The sequence below is a fragment of the Camelina sativa genome, chromosome 20 (assembly GCF_030686135.1).
Source record: "Camelina sativa cultivar CO46 ecotype springtype chromosome 20, ASM3068613v1".
Lineage (NCBI taxonomy): Eukaryota > Viridiplantae > Streptophyta > Magnoliopsida > Brassicales > Brassicaceae > Camelina > Camelina sativa.
In genome coordinates, this window is record NC_141899.1 from 27625907 (window position 1) to 27651350 (window position 25444).

The window sequence follows — 25444 nt, forward strand, 5'->3', positions numbered from 1 at the left end:
CCCCGCTCTCAGGTTGCAACCTTCGAGTCATACCGGCTCACTGCCAGGCCACAGCCTGCAGCTACGGTATCCAGGGAGTCTCACATATCCCGCTCTTGGGTCGTCACCCTCAAGCGCGCTCTCGGATCGTCATCCGGAGCAACATACCACTCCCACTCTCTGGCCACAAAGTCCATCGAGCTATCGGTATCACGTGAGTTGGGCCGGCACGGCCTTGAGCAAAAACAAACACTGATGCCAACGAATATCTCCCGGCTAGATCTACCTCAACATTTCCACAAAACTTCCCCTTTTTAGAAACTTTCTATTTATGGAAACCTTCCTTTTGTGGAACTTTTCTATTTATGGAAACTTTCCAAAAATAGAAACCCGAGCTATTTCTCTTTTCCCATGACAACAACAGTCAAACATAAAGAAAAATACTCATCTTATTAATCTCAAAAATGTCATAATCGTTACAATCTCAACGAAATTACATCAGAAAAACCAAAAATACAACAACCGGAGCAAACAACCTGCATCCCGAGCACCACCTCATCTTGATACTTAGTCGCACAACCAACCACCCCTAAGCGACCAAATATCAAGAGAGATGGGCTGGAATACTCCGTACCCGCTCCAGCCACGGACTACAACTCAGACCCGGCTAGACAAGCTCAAGTCGCGGTCTGCTTCTCAAACCACTTCTTAAACCTTGCCTTCATCCTCGCCTCGGGCTCCCAAGTCTGCTCCTCTACTCCGTCACAGTCCCACAGGACTCTCATCAAAGGAATCTTCTTCTTCCGAAGTTCCTTGACTCTCCTCTCGAGCACCCTCACTGGTCTCGCCTCTAAAGTCATGTTAGGCTGAAGATCCTCAGGAATCTTAGCCAACAACTGATCACCCTCGTGAAGACACTTCCTCAGCATCGACACATGAAATACCTTGTGGAACGCACGCATAACCTCAGGCAACTCCAACCGGTATGCCACTGGTCCCACCCGCTCAACCACTCTGAACGGACCCATGTACCTCGGACTCAACTTAGTCTCTGTCAATGACCTGTTCGGACCCTGCAACATGGCCATCTTGAGGTACACTCTATCACCAACCTGAAACTCAAGATCCTTTCTCCTCTTATCAGCATAGCTCTTCTGCTGATCCTGAGCCTCCTTCATGTTCAGCCTCAAAACCCGAATCTTCTCCGAGGTCTCCTGAACAAAATCTGCACCAAATATGCTCCTCTCCCCCACCTGAGTCCAACATAAAGGTGTACGACACGGCCTCCCATACAAGGCCTCATAAGGAGCCATCCCAATACTAGCCTGGTAGTTGTTGTTATAAGCAAACTCCACCAAGCTCAAGTGATCTGCCCAATGACCACCCCAATCCAGCACACACATCCTCAATAAATCCTCCAAAATCTGGATTGTCCTCTCTGACTGACCATCAGTCTGAGGATGATAGGCTGTACTCATATGCACCTTCGTGCCCATCTCCGCCTGAAATGCCTTCCAGAACACCGAGGTGAACTTGGAATCTCTATCAGACACAATACTAGCAGGCACACCGTGCAATCTGACTATCTCCCTCACGTACTTCTTGGCCAAAACCGCTGCTCCATCAGTTTTCTTGATGGCCAGAAAATGCGCAGACTTAGTCAAACGGTCCACAATGACCCAAATAGCATCAAACGTCCTCGACACAGGCAAACCTACCACGAAGTCCATCGTGACCAAATCCCACTTCCACTCTGGAATGGGTAAACTCTGTAATAAACCACCAGGAACCTGATGTTCCGCCTTCACCAGCTGGCAAGTATCACACTTTGCCACCCAGTCAGCTACGTCCTTCTTCATCCCGACCCAGTGATAATACCGCTTGAGGTCACGGTACATCTTGGTCGCTCCTGGATGAATAGAGAACTTGCTCGAATGAGCCTCTCTCAGTATTTCCTGCCTCAAATCCTCACCCTTGGGCACACAGATCCGACCATGCACAAGGATAGTACCATTAGCAGAAACCTGATACTCTGCACCCGCAGCCTTAGAGGCATTCACCAGCCCCTCATCACTCTCCTGAGCTAACCTCACTCTGCTCAACAAATCTGCTCTATCAACTGCCTCCAAACCCAAAGGTTCCTGTGAGATAGCACACAAACTCAATGCACTAATCTCACCTACCAACACCTCCATATCCTGCTCTTGAGCCGAAGCCACCCGCTTCCGACTCAAGGCATCTGCAACCAGATTAGCTTTACCAGGATGGTAAGCTATGTCCAAATCATAATCCGCTACTAACTCCATCCAACGCCTCTGCGTCAAATTCAGCTCAGGCTGAGTAAAAATGTACTTCAGACTCTTGTGATCTGTAAATACCTGTACCTTCCCACCATACAGATAGGATCTCCAAATCTTAAGAGCAAAGATCACTGCTGCCATCTCCAAATCATGGGTAGGATAATTAGCTTCATGCTTCCGCAACTGCCGCGAAGCATAGGCTATAACCTTCCCCTGCTGCATAAGTACACAACCCAACCCCACTCTAGAAGCGTCTGTATACACAACATAAGGCTCGTCCTGCTCAGGCAATGCTAACACCGGCGTGGTAGTCAACATCTGCTTCAGACTTGCAAAACTTGCCTCACACTCTGGTGACCACACAAACGGGACATCCTTCCCTGTAAGCTTAGTCATCGACTGAGCCATACTCGCAAAACCCCGAACAAACCTCCTGTAGTAACCTGCTAACCCCAGGAAACTCCGAATCTCAGTAGCACTCTGCGGCCTCGGCCACTCCCTGATGGACTGAATCTTCTCTGGATCCACTGAAACTCCCTCAGCTGAAACAATATGACCCAAGAACCCCATCTCACGCTGCCAGAAACTGCACTTACTCAGCTTAGCAAACAACTTCTGCTCCCGCAGCTTCTCCAACACTTCTCTCAAATGCACTGCATGCTCCTCAGGACTCTTAGAATATACCAGGATGTCATCGATGAAAATGATGACTGACACGTCCAGAAACTCCTGGAACACGCTGTTCATCAATCTCATAAACGCAGCTGGCGCGTTTGTCAACCCAAACGGCATCACCACAAACTCATAATGCCCATATCTCGTCCTGAAGGCTGTCTTCCTCACATATGCCTCATGAATAGGGATCTGATGATAACCTGAAGCCAAGTCGATCTTGGAGAACCAAGTAGCACCCCTCAACTGATCCAACAACTCATCAATCCTCGGGAGAGGGTACTTGTTCTTCACAGTAACTCGGTTCAAACCCCGGTAGTCAATACACAACCGAAAACTCCCATCCTTCTTCTTAACAAACAACACCGGAGCTCCCCACGGTGAACAACTAGGACGGATAAAACCCTTGCCCAACAAATCCTCCAGCTGCTTCTTCAGCTCTGCCATCTCTGCTGGAGCCATCCTGTAAGGAGCCTTGGATAACGGCATCGTTCCCGGTTCCAGCTCAATGGTAAAAGGATCCGACCGAGATGGTGGTAATCCCTGCAATGACTGGAACACATCCTCAAAGTCCTCCACAACCGGAATACCGCTAACCGTAGACTCTGGCATAGATATAGTAACCAGATAGGCCTCACGGCCCTTCTCGATCATCTTCCCTGCCTGAACGGCTGAGATCACGAGACTCCCCGAAGTCGGTCTAATACCCTGAAAAACCAACTTCCCTCCTGGACGCTCAAACTCCACTCTACCCCGATAGCAATCCAAATGCACCTTATGCCGATGCAACCAATCCATACCAAGGATAACGTCATACAACTCCACTGGACTGATAAGCAAATCCGCTGGCCACGACTCTCCTGCGATCTGAATATCAACTCCTCCAGCTCGTCCAATAACCCTCAGAAACTTGCCTCCAGCAACTCTGACAACTCCTGAACGCTCTCCAGAATCCCCACTGATCCCCGCACTCACGGCACACTCCGGAGTAATGAAGCTATGAGAAGCTCCAGAATCAAACATAACATGGGACTTAAACCCGCCCACCAACAAGGTCCCTACACAAACCTCATGTGTTGAGAACCTAACACTTGACCACAAACAAAAACAAATATAATCTGAACTATTGAATTGACTAAGTTCGAATCTCAGAAGTTATACCTGTGATCGCTCCTGCACTAGTGCCACCGGGCTTCTGAGTCGAGTACACCTGAGTCGTCAGCTCAATACAACCCACCGGCTGCACACCGTGCTGCACACCCTGCTGCACCCCTGGCTAAGCTCCAGCCTGCAACACTGCTACTGCCCTCTGCCGCAACTTGGGACAATGAGGCTTGATATGCCCCGTCTCTCTGCAGTAGTAACACACCCGAGTATCTGTCCGCGGCTCCGTCACCCCCCGCTGCTCTGTCACTGCCCGCTGCTCACCTCTCTGTGGACAGCTAGACACCTTGTGGTCCCTACTACCACACCCAAAGCATTTCGCACCCCCGTGCCTCGATCTCTGCATAACATCAAACTTCCTCTTCTGCCCCTGCGCAGGCTTGCCGCCCTTGCTAGGAACAGAAAGCGGCTGAGACTGCTGTGGCTGCACCGAAGAACTGACCCCAACCACCTGTGACCTCAAGTCATCCTCTATCCCAGCTGCAACCTCAACCAGCTCTGCTCTCGTAGCATAACTCCTCACTCTGCACCGAGTCCTCAAATCATCCCGCAGAGCCAACAAAAACCTCCGCACCTGAGCCGCCTCTGGCTCCCAAGCCCTGCCTGCATACCCCACAAGCCGACTGAACTCTGCATCCAGCTCCCGCACTGTACGGTCCCCCTGAGTCAAACCCAAGAACCGTGCCTCCATACGATCAAGAGCCTCCTGAGGAAAATACTTGGAGTTAAACTCCCCCACAAAATCTCCCCAAGACATACCCCTCTGCACCCTCCGTGCTGTCACCGACCTCCACCACACACGAGCATCTCCTGACAAGTAGAACACTGCCAGATCCACCCTGTACCGGTCGGGACACCTAAGCGAAAGGAAAATATCCTCCATCCGCTCTCTCCACTCATCCGCTACACTCGGATCGGTACCTCCTGAGAAATACCCTGCTCCCACATGCCGCAGCTGCTCCATCATCCGCACATACTGAGCATCCACAACCTCGGCCCCCGGCTGCACACCTGCCTGCAAACCCGCCACAGGCTGCACCGCTGGACCCTGCCCACCACCCACGGGCGACACTACCGGATCCTGCCCACCAACCACTGGCGGCACTACTGGATCCTGCCCACCAACCACTGGCGGCACAACTGCTGGAAGTCGCTGCAAAACCTGAGCTAGCAAGTCCATCAAGACATCCTCCCTGCCTGGAGCACCTCCCGCTGCAACCCCCACACTCGGGGCAACACCGTGACCGACACCGGGCCCATCCGCTCTGCCGTCACCCAAACCAGCCTGGTCTCCAGACACACTAGGATGAACCTGTGACTCGGCCACCTCCTCACTGGCCATGCTCTGGGTCACACTCACACTGGCCTCAGGAACCTGACCTCGTCCCCGACCCCGACCACGACCACGCCCACGACCACGACCGCGACCAACAGCATCCTCACCCCTAACCATCTGTATCATCCAAGAACAGAAGGCTAAGCAAACAATAATTCTAATACACAAGAAACACAACTTACCGTGGAATCACAACGCAGGCTCGAAGAGGATGTTCTAGGACTTCATGCCACACTCAATTGACCGACTCACACAATCAATCATAGCATGGAATCCTAAACATCAACAGCAAAAGCACAATGAACCCTAGTCCTAGAACCGTAAGGGCTCTGATACCAAAATGAAACAACCCTTCCCGTTTTTTTTTTTTATACCTTAAATTACTAGTGGTCCCATACCCACTAACAACCTAACAACAAAACAATAACCGCGGATAACCAAATAAAACAATTCCATTAATCCAAGAAAATTCCAACATAAATATTCCAAACAAAAGAACAACCAGAAGCTAACATCCTACAATGTTCCAATGACCTAATCTAGCAACCTAACACCAGCTAGACCACAATCAATCAAGCCTCTAGAACATCCTCCTCCTCATCGCCTTTGATTCCACGATCACACTTTGCCTTTACCTGCACACCACAAACAACAATTGAGATGCGTAAGTATTATCATAAATACTTAGTGAGGCCGTCCTCCCATCTACTGGGTTATACACACAAGCATATGAGACCCTCAAGTTTAAGCTAAACAAACAACACACAACAATACATCAAACCAGAAAGTCAAGTCCCGACTGAGACCAGTGTCGACCGATGCCTCACGGTGTCGATCGATGCTACAAACAATGGTGTCGACCGATGCTAAACAGTGTCGACCGATGCCACTCCAAATGGTGTCGACCGATGCTTCCTAGTGTCGATCGATGCCTCCTCTGCAGACACGATCTGCGCGAAACCGAACATCGAACTCTCCTTCCCAATCATCTCGAATCCGTCTCAAACTCACCCAATTACCTCAGAAATCACTGGGAATCACAAAAACAACAAACCCAAGCAACAAAACAACACAAACAGCAAAGAAAACACACAAACAAGAGAGATCTCATGCTTAGATCAACCATGGTCAAGCACTCACCTCAAGAACAGGAAGATTGGATTGAGAAACGTGGAAAACAACACCTCCAGAAGCTCCCCCTTCGTTTCCAGCAACAGATAACCCTCCTACAGCCTCAGATCTCTCCAAAATCCCAAGAACAAGCCCAGAAAACTCAGAAACGTTTTCTCTCTTTTCTCTCTTTCTCTTTCTCTCAAAAGCGGCGACCACCAACAAAATAACACGACCTAGGGTCGTTTTCCCCTTTTACACACGATTTTAGGGATTTTAATTGAACCAAACCGAACCAATCGACAATTAAAACGAACCCGACCAAACCGGAACACATGGTGTCGATCGATGCCACCAAGGGTGTCGATCGACACCCACACCAAAGTTACAAAAATTGGTTCGCGGATGTTACAGATATATTTGAGAAGTTGGGTAGGCAAGCTTGAGAACAAGGGTTCAAGAGGAGCACTTACCATTGGAGGCATCATTACTCCAATTCTTCAAGCTGCTAACATTCTACTTAGAGGAGAAGGGGTCTCACCAAGATGGATTGATTCCAGCTACCTAACCTCTACACTCATCCTAGCCAAGGAGATGCATCAACGAAACCATATCTTTAACTTTGAGCTGCCAACAGTTGGGAAGAAACAAGTGATCCTACCAAACAAAGAGCTCACTACCATTCAAGAAGGAGCCAACATTGATTTTTGGCCACCTGATGAGTACTTATTTGATGGAGTAGTACAGCCTAGAGTTGATGCAGCTGGAGATGTAGAGATGGGTGATGGAGAGGAGCAGTTCTACTTTGAGGACTATGAGCCCAATCCAAGGGATAGTAGAGGAGTGAGAGAGCATAGCAAGAGGTTGACATTGCTGCAAAAGTGGAACAAATGGCATGGGAAGAGGTTTGACAAGCTCAAGAAGAAGGTGACAAACATGGCTAAGTCCATTAGAGGCCTGAAGAAGGAAGTTGCTGACTTGAAGAGTGGAAACTCTTCACCAACTCCATCAAGCCCTTTGAGGAGGAGTAGCTCAACTAGAGCACTTTCAAGAGTTGCAAACACTGTGGAACCAGCTAGGGCTTCAATGTATGAGCCAAATCAGAGGAAGAGGAGCTCAAGCACCCGAGGACAACAGTGTTCGAGGCACTCAACCGGGTCACTCGAGCACCCACTCGACCGAGCACCTTTGAGCCACTCGACCGAGTTCCAGCCTAGACCACCATTTGGCTTCCCACCTCCAGCTGCTTATCCAGGCTATCCAGGTTACCCTCTCATCCCACCCCAATACTTTATGGATCCAGCACTATACCATCAGTACCAGCAGTACCAGACTCAAGATATGGAGACTCGCAGTCCAGCTCGACCCCCCCCCCACTCGGACATGCACTCGACCGAGTCAAGGTCGATTGGCATTGTCGAGCTGCCCCAATCACCTTCCTCCAGTCACCAGCAGGACCCCAGCTACACCTTTGATAGTATGCAGGAGGATGTGGACAGCTTCTTCTCCAATCCTTGAAGTAACATTATCACCTTACCATTGTATATACCATAACATTTCATATGTTGTGTTTTTTTTTAAGTCTTGAATCCTCAAACAAATTTCTTTCACACAAGGGACTGTGTGATTTAAGTTTGGGGGAGGGTTTGAGATAGCATTTGATGTTGTGTTTTGTTTTCTTATTTCAAATTTTTAGCATAATCATGTTAGTATTTGCATAGCATCTAAGGCATAGAAAAACCATAAAAATTTGAAATTTTTTGCAAAAATCTTTATAAAAGAAAAGAGTGTTCATGTAGTTTGCATTGCATATTAGGATCTTGTTTAGCATGTTTCTTGTAGAATTGCATAATATTTTCATTAGGGATCTATGATGAGTTTTTCCTTGTTAGTTTGCTTAATTCACTAGACTAGGATCAATGCCCAAGTTAATAGTACTTTGATGCTAGTTGAGTAGTTAGAAGCATAAGATTGAACCAAGCCTTGAATTCCTGCATTGCATTTGGTCTAAATTGAAGCATGTTATGATTTGATGCCATTTCCTATCTATAAGAACCTAATATTGACTGTTAATTATCAATGTATGCATTGCTTTAAACTCATGGATACCATATACATATTTGGATCATCTTTCTCCTTTTGCCACTCTTGTTGATCCAAGTAGCTGATTTCACTTTTAAATCAGTTTCCCTACCCCTAAACCAAACCTTCTTTCAAGCCTTGTTTATTCTTGAGTGTGTGAGGCCTATTTTGGGATTGAGCTTGGTAGAAAGTGTTAGGTTTGAACTGACAAGAGTAAGACCTTGTGTAGTTCTAGTTTGCATTTTTCAAACTAGATAGGACTAGGTGGTTCACTTGTTGGGTTTGGGACTTGGTTGTTTTGGAAAGAAAAGAAAGAAAAGAGAAAGAAAAAGGGTAGAGTCTTTAGGAGGGGAATGAGTTTAAGCAAAAGCTAAAGTCTAGTGAAAGGATGGGAAGTAAAAATTGTTATCTAAGATGGTTCTAGTTAAAGAAAAGGAAAGAAAGCAAAGTGAAGTTTAGCAAAAAGCTTATATGTCTTAAGAATAAGAAGAAAAGAGAACCATAGCAATAAGAAAAAAATTCCCCATTCCACTAGAAAGATCAATTAGGAAACCTCTCCTAAGACTTGAAAACCAAAAGAGAAAAGGGTGAAAGAGAAAAGAAGAAGTTAAAGGGTAGCACTAGGATCATTTGGGTTTAGATTGATAGGATAAACACTTTGGGTGCCTTTGGGTAGACAAGGTTTTATTCTTGTATGTGTCTAGGTGTTCTTACCTTTAGCATTCTTCTAAAGCTCAATCCATTTTCATGAGAGAACCTTGATATTGACAAGCCCTACTCTAAAAAAAGACAATCATTGTCTCAAAACCCTTTATTACCATGCCAAATGAGTTTAAGCATTGCATAGAATTGATTCATGTTCTTGATTAATGAATGTTAAAGGAATTGGTTGATTTGAATGCATGTGGATATCTAAGGCTTAAATCAGTAAAGGTTGTGATATGCTTGTCTAAAATTTTTAAGTACAGCTCATTCAACTTGCATCATAGTACTAGTAACTTGGACATTGATTCTAGATGGTCTATTTGCAAGCTTTAGGAGCTGAGATCCCACTTTCAAACCTCACTTTCCTTCTTATGTCTTGCTTATTTGCTTGAGGGCAAGCAAAGACTAAGTTTGGGGGTGTTGATGTTCATATATTTTACCTTGTTTTCCCTTATTATATTCACATCTTTTGCATCTTTTGCTATCCATTTTAACCATTATTGCATAAGCTTTAGGCCAAATCATGCATTAGAGTTTAGTTGCATTGCATTTGCATCTTTTCATGCATAAACAGGTGATTTTGGAGCTTAAGGGGCATGGATGCAATCCTGAGGAGATGTGAAGCAATCATGAGGAGGAAACAAGGGAGTTAAGGCTGAAGAACTAAGGTCCAGAGTCCAACTCAACCGCACACTCGACCAGACACTCGACCGTGTGTTGAGGAGGACTCGACCGAGTGGAGATTGCACGAGAGAAGCCAGCTCGACCAGCCACTCGACCGAGCACAGGGTCGAGTTGACCGAGCCGTTGACTACTTTGACTTTTTCTATTTTTAGGGCTTCCACCTCCTCACCTATATAAGGCCTTGTACCTGCAGCCACCAAAGAGTCCAGCTTTTTAGATATTCCCTAAACCTAGTTTTTACTTTTTTTAGCTTTATTCCATTTGCATTTTTATTTTTAAGATCTTGTATTTCCTTAAGAGAGAAGACTAGATTCTTGTATTTTGTTGGTTCTATAACTTTCAAGATATTGAGAATTTGAGAGACGAGTTGGATTTTTCCTTATATATTATGGCATGTGGGTTTAGGCCCGATGAGGAGCCAACATTTGGCATTCAAATTTAGGTCTGATGAGGAGCCAATAAAACTCAAGGTTTAGGCCTACGAGTAAAGGAAAGTCCAAAAGTCGAGAGCAAATGACGCCTGGAGCGTGATTCTATCGCCTAAAGGTGACCTTCTGGAGATCGGTTAGAGGAGTGCGGGCCGTAGAAACGGTTGCACGAGAGTCCTTGGCTGATGGTTGTTCGAGATTCGAGAACAAATCTAGATTGGTGGGGGAAAATTGTAACACCCGCAAACCAATTTTTGGTAAATTGGTGAGGGTGTCGATCGACACCACAGGAGGTGCCGATTGACACCGATTGTTTGCCGGTTCGATTTAATTATCGATTTTTGGTCAGTTTGGTTTGAGCAGAACCATTAAACCGTGATATTTAAGTGGGGGAACGACCTAGGTCGTGTTTTGTGGTTGTCCAGCCGCTGAAAACAAAGAGAAAGAGGAGAAAACATCGTTCTTGAGTTTTTGGGAGTTTTTGTGAGATTTCAAGGCTTTGTGGGTGAGATCTTGCTGTGGGAGTGAGGATTCAAGGCTAGGAACGTATGGGAAGCTTGCTGGGAGTGTGGATTCGTCCATTGTTGGTCAGAAACTTCCTGCAAGAGGTGAGTGCATGACCATGGCTAATCTAAGCCTTTGATTCCCTTGTTCTTGCTTGTTTGTTGCTTGTTTGTGTGTTTTTCTTGCTGGGATTGGTTGATACAGGTTCCTACGGAGGTTTAAGGCTTGGGTTTCGAGTATTGGACGATTGGGAGGAGATTTGGGAGCGAGATTCGACTCTCGACTTCGCGCGGATCGCAGTTGCAGAAGGAGTGTCGATCGACACCACTTGGTGTCGGTCGACACCAGCAAATTGGGCATCGATCGACACTGTGGGGTAGTGTCGGTCGACACCAAAGCCAGTGTTGGTTGACACTAGGCTGGTGTCGGTCGACACCTCCCTTCCAGCAAGACGATGTTTGGTTTCCTGGTTTGTTTGTTTGTTGTTGTTTGTCTTGGAACATTGGAATCATTGTTGCTTGTATGTATAGCCCAGTAGATGGGAGGATTGCCTCACTGAGTGTTTATCAAATACTCATGTATCTCAATTTGTGTTTGTGGTGCAGGTAAAGGCAAAGTGTGATCGTAGAATCAAGGCAATGAAGAGGAGGATGTTCGAGGGACTCGATTGGATGTTGTCTGGCATTGCTAGGTTGCTAGAGTTGAGTTATTAGAAACATTGCTAGGTTGCTGGTTCCTTGTTTCTTGTTGTTTGGTATTTGGTTATTGCTCATGCTATGATATTGGATTGTTATTAGATTATTATTGGTTTATTATTGGATATTGGTTTTTGTTAATTCCGCTGTTGATTGTGAATATGGTTAGGTGACTAGTGGATATAGGACCACTAGTTGTAGTTTATATTTATATATATATATATATATATATATATATTATTTACTATTTATTAAAAAAAAAGGTTGGTCGTTTCTGGTTGATGACTAATAATTACAAAAAAATAATTTTTCGTAAACTAGAGAAAAATAATTCCTTTAAATAGATGTAAAACAATCTTTAAAAGATCTCTTATTAAAGAGAATAGAAACAAAATTTGAAAACCAAATTACAAAATAAATAAGCATAGATATATAGATTAAAATCATGGCAAAAAGAGAAACAAATTAAATGTGAGTGAGGTTAATGGTTATGTGGACTATATTTTCATTGTCAACCTAATCCACTTGTGGGCAATGACTTTAATCAAACTTTAGCCCTAGTAGTCAATGGTTAAAATACTAATATACAAATACATTTCTTACATGATTCACCTGCAGTTTATTCGAATGTTTAAACCCCCTTTAAGTTCCTGTTTCATATTCAAATTTAAAATTGATTTTTTTTTGTTACGCTTTTCTAATCAGTTTTTCGTAATTTTATAATTTTTTTATTGGAGGAATTAGAGCTTAAGCATAAAAATAAAAATAGTATATATATCTCTTTCTTGAAATTGACTAAAATAATATGTTATTATTTATAGTAAAAATAGGAAACTTGATAGGATTATACAGTTGTTGTAAATTTAATATATTTATATATATGGAAATTGAATTCAGTCAACAAAAATATATATCCTATTAATAACTGAATTTTTGGTTTAAAATTCATATGAGATAATTTTTTCTTTTTTGTTTTTTGTTAGAAATACAATGTTGTTTTGAAAATCTTCAAAGAGTTTTACTTTGCCTTTATTTTTTGTAAAAGTACTGAAGTGGATATTTTTGATAAATTAAATGTTACAATAAAACTATCAAGTTTTTAATCAAAATAATTTAAGCAGTTTTAGAGATTACAACGAAATGACTCCACAAGTCGTCCCTCTTCTTCAAATATAGTGCTTCACGGGCAATTAAGGCTGGTCTGTCAGCAATATATTTAATGAGAGTATCATGAAACACTTTTCTTTCTTGAACAAGATCGTGGCAGCAAGTATCATTAATGGTTGCATTTCCAAAAACAACGGCGATTATATCCAAAGCACAGTGAGGAGAGATTTTGTAACACCCGCAAACCAAAACTGTGCGTTTTGGGGGAGGGTGTCTATCGACACCAAGGGTGGTGTCGGTCGACACCAACATTCTCTGGTTCGACCAGTTTGATTAATTATCGATTTGGACCGGTTTGTGATGTTTATATATTTTACCTTGTTTTCCCTTATAATATTCACATCTTTTGCATCTTTTGCTATCCATTTTAACCATTATTGCATAAGCTTTAGGCCAAATCATGCATTAGAGTTTAGTTGCATTGCATTTGCATCTTTTCATGCATAAACAGGTGATTTTGGAGCTTAAGGGGCATGGATGCAATGCTGACGAGATGTGAAGCAATCATGAGGAGGAAACAAGGGAGTTAAGGCTGAAGAACCAAGGTCCAGAGTCCAACTCGACCGCACACTCGACCAGACACTCGACCGTGTGCTGAGGAGGACTCGACCGAGTGGAGATTGCACGAGAGAAGCCAGCTCGACCAGCCACTCGACCGAGCACAGGGTCGAGTTGACCGAGCTGTTGACTACTTTGACTTTTTCTATTTTTAGGGCTTCCACCTCCTCACCTATATAAGGCCTTGTACCTGCAGCCACCAAAGAGTCCAGCTTTTTAGATATTCCCTAAACCTAGTTTTTACTTTTTTTAGCTTTATTCCATTTGCATTTTTATTTTTAAGATCTTGTACTTCCTTAAGAGAGAAGACTAGATTCTTGTATTTTGTTGGTTCTATAACTTTCAAGATATTGAGAATTTGAGTTTCATCCTTTCATCAATATTGAAGATCTTTGTTTAATCTTTCTAATAATATAAGTTTCAATATTTTCTGGGTTTTTGACTTTGTTCATCATGTATTGTTGTGAGTAGTTTGCTTAGGATCTTGAGGATGGGTTAGGATGGATTGATCTTGTGGTTTGTGTGATTTGGTCAAGCTTGATTGTTGTAAATCTCTTCTAGGGTAGATGATCTTAATGCTGATTCTATATCTGAGAGGGTAGAGTCTGATTTCAAGCTTCTTAGCATCACACCAATGTTTAGGAAGCATAGATAAGGCTAGATCTAGAGCTTACCATTAGGCTTGCTAAGAGATTAGAGGTCTTGTTTGGTTTGAGATGTATTGCTTAATGCCTGCTTGTGTAGATTCTTTACTGTGTGAGAACAAGTCTAGAAGATGCATAGGTTTGATTGTTTCTTGACCATGAGAGTGGGAGAAACTTGTCTTAGATTTATATGTCTAGAGGTTAGCTCAAAGTTTGCTTGAGATTTGTTGACCAAGTTAGACAACCACAATGATTAGTTCATCCCATGAATCCATCCTCAGGACCCTCTTTGTTTATTGAATTTACAGTCTTAATCCTGTTGCTTGCTTGTAGTTTGATTTGGTTTAGCATTACTCTGTTTTTATTGCATTGCTCTGTTTTTCCGAATTTGTCTAGCTCGACCACTCACTCGACCTACACTCGGTCGAGTGCTGCTCGAGTTCATCCCCAGAACTTTGTGTTTCATGGTTTGTGATTGCCTTGTTTCATTCATGTTTCATTCTTGTTGCATTTACTTAGTGTCCTGTTCATTACTAGTCTTTCATTAGTTCATTAGTAGAAGTTTCTATTTCTGTTCTTGCATCATTACTGTTATAATCATCCTGTTTCATTTGCATTTAGTTCTTAGTTCTTGTAGTTTACTTTCTGCATTTTACATTTTCATATTAGGATTGTTAGTGACAAACAATCTTTACATTTGTCTTAAATGCATATCTTAACTGTTCACAAACACTCATTTAGGATTGATACCTCTTGTACTGCAATAGCATAAGGGGAATTGAAACACCCATCCATCATTCCATTCATATCTCACCATTGCATACACATCCACCTTTCACCACACAAATATTTCTGTTTCAATTTGGTTTAAGGAAAACCATTGAACCAAGATATTGAAGTAAGAAAACGACCTTGTTCGTGTTTTGTTTTGTCACACGCTGTTTTTGAGAAAACAAAGAGAGAAAAAGTGTTCTTGAGCTTTTGAGAAGAGATTGGTGAGATTCTTTACTGTTCTTCAGAGATTTGGAGTTAGGAAGGATCTAGAAGCTTGCTAGGAAGGTTGGATTCGTTGTTGTTGGTCAGAATCTTCCTACAGAGAGGTGAGTGCATGACCATGGCTGATCTAAGCATGTGATTCCTTGTTCTTGCTTTTTTGTTGCTGTTGTTGTGTGTTTTTCTTGCTGGGATTGATTGCTACAGGTTCCTACGGACGTATATGGCTTGTGTTTTGAGTATTGGGCGATTTGGTGGAGTTTGGGAGCGAGATTCGAGTCTCGGCTTCGTGCGGATCACGGTTGCAGAGGTAGTGTCGATTGACACCAATTGGTGTCGGTCGACATCAATGAAGCGGCATCGATCGACACTGTGGGGTAGTGTCGGTCGCCACCAAGAGCCAATGTCGGTTTTGGGTTGGTGCAGCAGCCAGTGGCTGCGGATGTAGGGGTTCACTCTCGTTATGTGAGTATGCTGAGAGAGATGAACCATATTGGTACCAAGCATTATTCGTGAGGTATTGATCATACTGGTGTTGATGCGTGGAGGACGAGAGTGGAACATAACTTCTAGTCTCTCAGATATCCTGAGGAGTTTTGGGTTGATATAGCGGTCCACAACCTTTATGGGGATGCTCAGTTGTGGTGGAGTTCTGTGACTGCTAGGAGGGTGCAGAGGGAGATGTCTTGGGCTGATTTCATCTTGGAGTTCAACTGGAAGTATTTTCCTAGAGAGGCACTGGATAGGCTGGAGGTGCAGTTCCTTCAGCTAGCTTGATAACAGGATTTTCACCCAGGGTATCAATTCCCTATGCAGTTGTAGTACAAAGGGTTATCAATCCAAATGGTTGTTATGCTAGCAGATAAGATATGATCAGAAGCAAGCAAGTCAAGCTAGGCAAGAAATGGTTTTGATCTAACAATCCTAAAAGAAATAAAAGAAAGAATATAAACAAGAAACCACACGACATAGGCACTCGATGCAAGCATTCGAGTACAAGATCGGGTGGGGTAATCGAGTAAGCAAAGGAAGTATGAACAGCTCGAAGGTATACTCGAAGCAGGTGATCATGTACCTGTTCGGGTAAGGGATCGAGTAAAGAATAAAAATGTAAACAATCAAAATGTTAAAGCTTCTAAGGATGTGGTAATCGACTCCTAAGTGTCCCTGACCAATATAGATGCCTTACATACCTCAAGCAAATATTCCCTAGACAATGAATCTCTAAAATCTTGCTAAAACACTCTCGTGACAGAAACAATCAACCTTGATCACTCCCCTACCGAACTTTCGTTGGAGAAACATGACCAAGCAGGCAATACGAACCGATTCATTATTGTCAATAAACCTCTTACTCATCTAATCTCTTAGGCTAAGTGAGTAAATCTCTATCATTGATTGATTCAAGCATTTCATCTACACCTCTCGATGGTAAAACACCCTAGATCTAATCTCAACCTCTCGGTCTGTTGATAGCATTAAGAACACCAATCTAGAAGGGAATTTATAAAACATAAACAACCAAACAAAGACATCCTAACCGATCAAGAACACAAAATCGTCTATCCCATCCCTAGAAACTTTATTTCACTACTTGGAATTCATTGCAGAAAACATAAAAGCATAGATAAACGAAAATTGCATTGTATTAAAATATAGAGTAGAAGAGAAGAGTACATAATAGAAATCTAAAAGGATAGCAAAAAGAAGTAAAATAATGTAACATCCGCAAACCAAGTTTTGTGGTTTTGGTGTGGGTGTCAATCGACACCATGATTTTCGGTTTGGTCGGGTTTGTTTTAATTGCTGTTTGGTTCGGGTTGGTTCAATTAGAATCCCTAAATCGCATTTATAAGTGTTAAGCGACGAATTAAGGGTTTTTGGGAGTTTAATTTGTCGCCGTTGAGTGAGAAAAAGGGAGAAAAGGAGAGAAAACGTTTCTGTGAGTTTCTGGGCTTGTTCTTGGTGTTTCGGAGAGATCTGTGGCTGTAGAAGGGATAGCTGAAGCTGGGAACGAAGGAGAAGCTCCTGGAGGTGTTGATTCCATCGATTTCTCAACCCAATCTTTCTGTTTTGAGGTGAGTGCTTGACCATGGTTGATCTAAGCATGAGATCTCTTTTGTTTGGGTGTTTCTTTGTTGTTTGTGGTGTTTGCTTGCTTGGGTTCGTTGTTTTCGTGTTTACCAGAGATTCCCGAGGTATTTGGGTGAGTTTGAGACGGTTTCGAGTTGGATTGAAACGGAAGTTCAACGTTCGGGTTCGCGCAGATTGTGTCTGCAGAAGAGGCATCGATTGACACTCTAGGAGCATCGGTCGACACCAGTTGGTGGAGCATCGGTCGAGACTTGTTTTCCTGGTTTGATGTATTGCTTGTGTTTTGTTTGCTTGCTTAAACATGAGAGTCTCATATGCTTGTGTGTATAACCTAGTAGATGGGAGGACGGCCTCACTAAGTATTTATGATAATACTTACGCATCTCAATTGTTGTTTGTGGTGTGCAGGTAAAAGGGAAAGTGTGATCGTGGAATCATGGCGATGAGGAGGAGGATGATCTAGGGTCTCGTTTGTTTGTTATTGTATTTATTGGTTATGTTGTTGGAACCTTGGTTAGTATTATGTTAGGTTGCTGGATAGAATGGTTAGAAATATTATTGTGTTGGTTTTGTATTATTGTTATGTTCCGCTGTGCATGTTATTGGATGTCGGTTTATCATTGGTTGGTTTTGTGTGTGTGGGTTGGTTGTTTAAGTAGTATATGATGCTTAATTATATATTGTATTTAATCATTATTAAAAAAAAGTTAGGTTGTTTCAAATAAATCCTAACAAAGATAGAAAAGTGTTTGAGTCGCTCAAGATCTCTTTCAGAAGCTCTCTTTCTCTGGTTTGAGGGTCTGCAGCGTCTTCTGGCGAGAGGAAGAAGAGGGGGGTTTCACTACAAGAAAACAGTCGATTAGCGACTACAAGTAGCGACTACATTTGTAGTCGCCAAAAATAACGACCAGATAGTGACCACTTTGCGACTATGTTGTGACTACAGTAATTTAGTCGCCAAACAGTCACTACTTTACCGACCACATTAGATAGTCGTAATATAGTTGTCAATTTAGCGACTATTCTACGACTCATTCGGCGAGTCGTTAAATAGTCACCCCGTAGTCGCCAAATAGTCATAAAAGACAGTTAAAAAACATGTTTTTCTGTGGGGGCCAACTGATATTGAGTAGTCGCCTATTAGTGGCATAGGTGTAGTCTTTAAAAACAAATTGCATCTATTTGTCATCTCATTCCAACACAATTGTCTTTCCTTCCCCAAAAAAAAAAATGTAGATCAAAAAAAAAATTTTGACTTTATAAAAACTTTTATTTTCTCCAAAAAAAAATATATATAGTTCTTAAAAAAAACACAATATATATATATATATAATGGCGGAAAATTTTTCATTAGAATTCGAATTAGTGGGGTTGGATCAATTCTCGGTTGGAAGTAGCCAAGATACAGTTCAGAATAATGGCGGTAAGTTTTTCTATCCATGTAGTGTTTGCAAGAACAATAGATGTCTCTCGGGTAGAATAGTTATGATGCATCCGTTCGATGCATTTAAACGATCGTTAAGTAGCTGTCGTACGAAAGAACATGTCGGCAATATAGAAGGAAAAGTAAAAGAAGAAAACAAACATATGTTTTAAGAAGCCTATCATTTTCTTACTTTTATTCACAAACAATATTTGCATAGGATTTGGACTTATGAATATGCTCTATTTAAAGCATCTATATAGATTATATATAGAATCTTTTCTTTATTTCTTTTTTTGTTTCAATATTCATTAAGGATTAATAAGTACTAAAATAATTTATTTGAAGATTTATTATTATAATTAAGATAGAAATTATAATAATAAAATTAATTTATTTTTTTTAAAAAAATTATAATTACAAATTCTTTTAATTATTATTATAATTAAGATAGAAATTATATATAGAATAATATATTATAAACTCTAATCTTAAACTTATAAATTAATTCTTAATCTTAGAAATTATTGAATTTAGAAATTATTGAACTTAGAAATTATTGAATTTAGTTATTTCTTAATCTTAAACTTATAAATTAATTCTTAATCTTATTAATTATAAATTATAATTCTTTTTGTTTAAGATCATTGCATTAATTTAGGCCCAAATCTAGGTTAATTACCCAATTTAGGCCCAAATCCATTAACATTCTCTTAAACAAAAAACCCTAATCTTCTTCTTATCTCTTCTCATTCGAGACAAACCCTAAAGCCGCAATCGACACTCTCTCTTCTCAATCTCTCTTCTCAATCGTCTTTCTCTTCTCAATCGACACTCTCTCTTCTCAATCTCTCTTCTCAGTCTCTCGTCTCAATCATCACACGATGCCTGCTCGAGGAAGAAAGAGAAAACTTGATCGTAATCTTTCTCAGATTCCCGGAGGGTCAAGACTACGACATACTAATCTACCCAGTCAGTACGACTTCACGCCGGCAGTCCAAGCTCCTCTTACGCAGCAGACACCTGAAGAAGTCCCCATTTTGCCACGACATTCAACGGAATCCCAGATCCGGGACTATCCTATGCCTCAACAACTATTTCAGGGCTCCGTTACTCACCAACCTCCACCTCAAGTACGCCGGTCTCCTTCAGTAGAAGTTAACTACAATCCAGCGACTCATGCAACTCTTCAAGATGACTCTCCGCCTTCTCCAGCTCAACGCTCTCAGGCTCGTAGTCATCAGACTCGTAGTCATCCATCGCATCCATCGTCCCAAGGCAACAACTTCAAAGAAGAAACTTCTACGGTGTTGCCAGAGCTCCAGGAGGACGTGGTTCGGGCTCTAAATGCCCTTCTTGTGGTGCCAGGTCGGGATAAGTTCACCACGGTCCTCTCTCCCACACCCTTACCGAACACCCAATGGTATGATTTTTCTCTCTTATCATGTATTTGTAATGGTCTTTTGTGAATGTTAGAAGAGAAATCTGTAGGTCAATGTTTATTTCGTTTGGTTTATTATGTCTTTAGGATTGTGATTATGATTGTGTCTTTAGGATTGTGTCTTTAGATTCATGTTTATTTCGTTTGGTTTATGTTTATTTCGTTTGGTTTATTGTGTCTTTAGGATTGTGATTATGATTGTGTCTTTAGGATTGTGTCTTTAGATTCATGTTTATTTCGTTTATTATGATTTCGTTTGGTTTATTGTGTCTTTAGGATTGTGTCTTTAGATTCATGTTTATTTCGTTTGGTTTATGTTTATTTCGTTTGGTTTATTGTGTCTTTAGGATTGTGATTATGATAACGAGAGTAAGTTTATTATGATTTCGTTTGGTCTATTGTGTCTTTAGGATTGTGTCTTTAGATTCATGTTTGTGTATTCATTGCTTGTGTATTATGATATATTGCTTGTGTATTGAGATTCATGTTTATGTTTACTGATTGAAGTATAGATTGTGTTCATGCATCAAACCGTAGAAACTTTTTTGTGAATGTGCGTATGCGTATTGTTTCTTTTGACTCATTAACTGATGCCTCTTGTATTGTTTCTTTTGGAGGTTTACTCGTGACAAAGGGTCAAAACTTGTTCGGAAGATTACTAAAATTCTTCTAAACAAATTCGAAGGTCCCTTCTACAGCTGGACATGTGTGCCGCGGGACAAACAAGAGAGATACTTCATTGAGTTTGCGGTAAGGATTTATGTCACATAGCTTTACATGTCTTCTTTTCACTCACAATAAGCCTTATGTCACATAGCTTTACATGTCTTCTTTTCACTAACAATAGCTCCTTTTTTCTAGAAAACCCACACCTGGGATCCTTTGATAACCGGAACTGTTCAAGCTTATTTTGAGAAAATCTGTCAAAAGCGGATCAAAGACATGGTTAGCAATGTGAGGACTAGTCGAGTTCAACCAAACTGGATTGGAGACACTCTCTGGAGCACGATGGAGGATTACTGGGACACTGAAGAAGCACAACAAAAGAGTAAAACCTACTCTGATGCCCGTATGTCTGACCGTAACGGCCTAGGTCCTCATGTCCACCTCTCAGGGCCAAAGTCTTATCGACAGCTTCAAGACGAAATGGTTAAGTAGCTGTAATTTTGCCACTTTCAATTCTTACTTAACTATTATTTTTTTAGTTAATCTCTTATAACATTGCAGGTTGAGGAATTGGGAAGAGAAGTCCGACTTTGTGAGGTTTTCATCAAGGCACATACAAAGCCTGATGGTACATATGTTGATCGGAAGGCAGAAAAGATTGCAGGGACATATGAGAAGACTGTTCAAGAGAGGTTGTCTCAGCTCGAGGCAGAGTCTTTTGCTGTGTCAGATGGAGAATCACGGCCACGGGACCTCACAACAGAAATTTTCCTGGAGGTAACTTTTTAAAAAAACCAATACACATTTATAGTCTTGGAGTTTAATTTGTCATCCTCTAACCTCCACTTTTCTCTTATTTTCAAGTCCACTGAGAAGGATTCAAGAGGAACACCTTATGGACTTGGAAGCCTCAAGGACTGCCTTGTCAATGGAACGCATAAGCAAGCATGTGGCTCATCTACCTTTGTGGCTCTTGAAGAACAGTTGAAGAAAGCTCAACGCATGATAGAAGAACAGGCTGCTCAACTGGAGCGGCTTGCTGCGCATGATGAAGAACAGGCTGCTCAACTGCAGCGGCGTGATGCAGAACTTGCTGCGCAATCCAAAGTTATTGCTGCCCAGAACGGCAAGATTGACCAATTCTCCATCGTGGAAGATTTTCTGAGGGAATGTGATCCGCGGTTTCAGAAGTTTGTTGCCAGCCATTCAGCTAAAGAGACAACTCCAACTCCATCAACATCTGCTTAAGGTACTCTTCACTTCTAGCTCATCTTATACAATCATCTAGATAACAACTAAGTTGTTATAGGTTTCAAATGGGATCATTTCTTTTTCTTTGTACCTTCATTTTTTCAACTTGACAGAACCTTAAGGTATTGTGTTATAACAAGGATCAATTCCAGATTTGAGAAGGATACAAGCAGACGAAGCCTAACTTGGGAAACGATTGGAAGAAGCCTTTGTTGTTGTTTTCTTGATCAATGTTTTTTCTTTTTGTTATCTTTTGAACTTGGGGTTGTAATGAATATGATGTTTCTTTCTTTTTGTTATCTTTTGAACTTGGGTTGTAATGAATATGATGATACTTAAGATGTGTTTTGTTTATGTAATATTAATTGTAGTTATTTTTATAATTGTTCAAATATAAGAATTAGATGTAAATCCAATTAAAGAGAATTTGTAAAACAAAATTCAAATAGAAAATTTAAGATAAATCAAAATAAATATTTATAATATAAATATTTATAAATATTTATATATAATATTATTTAAACACATAATCGTAAATTAGTCGTAAAGTAGTCACTACATTTAGTGACTAATTGACGAGTACATTACGACTATACAAATAGTCTTAATGTAGTCGTAAACTAGTCACTAACTTAGTGACTACATTACGACTAATTTACGACTCATTTACGACTACAAAATATTGTCGTAATGTAGTCGCCATTTGGCGACTAAAATTACGACTATAATTTTTAGCGACTCTCGGTTAGCGACTACTGGTTTTAGTCGCTGTTTAGTCGTAACACACCTTTTAGCGACTAAATAATGACTAATAGTGTAGTCGCTATTGGCTTGTTTTCTTGTAGTGTTTATATATGGAAACCCCTTTGACCTAGCTTCCCAGTTCTGCCCAAGGGTCTGCTCGATGGGGTGCACAAGAATGAGGTCGGGTTACTCCTCCGGTAGGTCTTCGGGTTGTTCTTCCTTCTCTTCGATCCTCCTCGATCAGGTTGGGGTTTGGACTGTTCTTCCTGCTCAATAGCTCCTTCGGGTACATGCTCAGATTTGACCTTGTTTTCCCCCATTTTAGGCTCTAAAGCACCTGTTTTCATCCAAAGTATGCAAATACAAGAATGCAACACCCTAAATGGCCTAAATGCGAATTCTTACAGTTAATAACCTAAAAATGCTAAGGTAAGGGTATAAACAATGCAAAATATGGACAAAAAAGGATGCTTAAAACATGTAAATTAGAGAGTTATCATAGCTCAGGGGACTCGGTCAGTACGAGAGCTTGACTTGGAGTTCAGTCAACTTCTGAGGTATGGGGGTCGGGCTATGGAGTCTGAAGAGGCTCAGATCAGGAGGTTTTTGAGGGCCCTACGTGATGATTTGAGGATTCACTGTAGAGGACGGAGTTATACTACGCGTGTAGAGCTGGTTGAGACTGCGGTAGAGATCGAGGAGGACATCTGGGCATAGATAGTGGCGGTTAGTCCAGCAGTTCAGCCTAGTAAGGCTCAGCATCATTGAGGCTCTAGCAAGGGTGGCAAGCCTGCGCATGGAACCAAGAGGAGGTGGGAGGCTATCCTGAGGCCGAGTGGTGCGAGTTGCTTCGGTTGTAGGAGCAAGGATCACAAGGTTGCTAGCTGTCCAAAGAGGAGTGCTCCGAGTGTTTTGTATTTGATATTATAGACACAAAGCTACATAAGCTATTTATATGTAATTGAAAACATAACGTAACTATCATAACATATTAAAGAACTAAAATAATTAATGAGAAAGAGTTTATTTTCTTGGTAAATAAGTACACTAAGAGCGTTTAATTTTCTCTTTTTAATAATTGTTTTTAAAATTATAATGACAAAATTAAAACAATTAATTGACTAGTGGTCCCATACCCACTAACAACCTAGCAACAATCAACAACAGCGGATAACAAAACAATTCCATTAAACCAATAAGAATTCCAACAATAACAATCCAATCACCAACAATGAAATAACCAAGTTCCAACATCCTACAATGTTCTATCAACTCAACACTAGCAACCTAACAAGAGCTAGACCACAATCAATCAAGTCTCTAGAACATCCTCCTCCTCATCGCTTTGATTCCACGATCACACTTTACCTTTACCTGCACACCACAAACAACAATTGAAATGTGTAAGTATTATCATAAATACTTAGTGAGGCCGTCCTCCCATCTACTAGGTTATACACACAAGCATCTGAGACTCTCATGTTTAAGCAAGCAAACAAAATACAAACAACACATCAAACCAGGAAAACAAGTCTTGGATGAGACTGGTGTCGACCGACGCTTAGTCGGTGTCGATCGATGCTAGAACAACATGGTGTCGATCGACACCACGCAAACTGCACGAACACGAACGTCGATCCTCCGTTTCAAATAATCTCAAAACCGTCCCAAGCTCATCCAAACACCTCGGGAACCTATGGGAAACACAAAAACAACGAACCCTAGCAAGCAAAACACACAAGCAACAAAGAACAACCCAAACAAAAGATATCTCATGCTTAGATCAACCATGGTCAAGCACTCACCTCTTTTACAAGAAGATTGGGTTGAGAAACGGTGGAAACAACACCTTCACAAGCTTCTCCTTTGTTCCCAGCAACAACTCTCCCTTCTACAGCTACATATCTCACCAAAAACCCCAAGAACAAGCCAAAATCTCAAAAACCACAAGTTCTCTCCTTTCTCTCTTTTTCCTCTGCAAACGGCGACAAGACACACCAACAAACCCTTAATTCATCGCTTCTCCACTTATATACTCGGTTTAGATAACTAAACCAAACCAACCAAACCAAAATCGCGAATTAAAACAAACCCGACGAACCCAGAAATAGTGGTGTCAAATGTAAGTGTATTTCACATGTAAAACGCACCGTTTTCCTCTGTGGCGACAAAAAAGGCGATTTAGGGTTTTCTCTTTCTACCCACGTTTTGATGCCGCCGGAGGATACTCCGCCGGGGCTGCCGGATCCCTTGAGTCCAGAGAGGCTGACAAAGGAGGCTGTGGAAGAGGGGCAGGCAAAGGAGGCTGTTACGGAGGTTTTGGGAGTAACGAGTGCGGGGGGTGCTCCGGACACAAGTGTGCAGGGTGAGCAGGCCCCAACTGAGAAGCGGGAGGTTGCTGTTGTTGATGGGGCTACCAGTATCCTGTCAGGTAGTGGAGGCTCACAAAATGATGCTCCCCTTGTCACAGAGAAGCGTTCGTGGGTGTCTCTGGTGAAAAACTCAGAGGAGATGACGAAAGTGTCGTTGAATATAGAAGAAGTAGATGGGATGCCTACGGTGAGGATACCAGACAGTGTTTTTGAGGATGCACATCCTCTATGGGCGGACTTCCTGGTGGGGAAGTTCCTTGCGAAAGCCCCCTTTGTGGGAGGTATACATGCTCTAGTTAATAAGATTTGGACTTTGGGTGATAAATCCATTAAGATTGATGTCTTTGTCGTTGACAAAACAACAGTCCGATTCCGTATTCCGGATGAACGCACACGATTGCGTGTCCTGAACAGAGGTATGTGGAATTTGTG

The 25444-nt window shown here is 41.9% G+C and overlaps 1 protein-coding gene across 1 annotated transcript; it reads left to right on the top strand.

Moving 5' to 3' along the window:
* Positions 1-19315: 19315 nt before the first annotated feature.
* On the top strand, positions 19316-22235 carry LOC104733307 (uncharacterized). The gene is made up of 6 exons (XM_087506666.1): positions 19316-19961; positions 20597-20729; positions 20841-21128; positions 21207-21422; positions 21510-21894; positions 22010-22235. The coding sequence occupies exons 1-5, from the start codon at positions 19423-19425 to the stop codon at positions 21891-21893; spliced, it is 1560 nt and encodes a 519-aa protein (XP_087362792.1). The 5' UTR covers positions 19316-19422; the 3' UTR covers position 21894; positions 22010-22235.
* The last annotated feature ends 3209 nt before the right edge of the window (positions 22236-25444 follow it).

Bases quoted from the DNA above. Each gene is read 5' to 3' on its own strand.
- LOC104733307 (XM_087506666.1), top strand. From the start codon at position 19,423: ATGCCTGCTCGAGGAAGAAAGAGAAAACTTGATCGTAATCTTTCTCAG. The intron at 20,730-20,840 runs GTAAGGATTTAT...CCTTTTTTCTAG, and splicing joins GATACTTCATTGAGTTTGCG to AAAACCCACACCTGGGATCC. The intron at 21,129-21,206 runs GTTAAGTAGCTG...ATAACATTGCAG, and splicing joins GACAGCTTCAAGACGAAATG to GTTGAGGAATTGGGAAGAGA.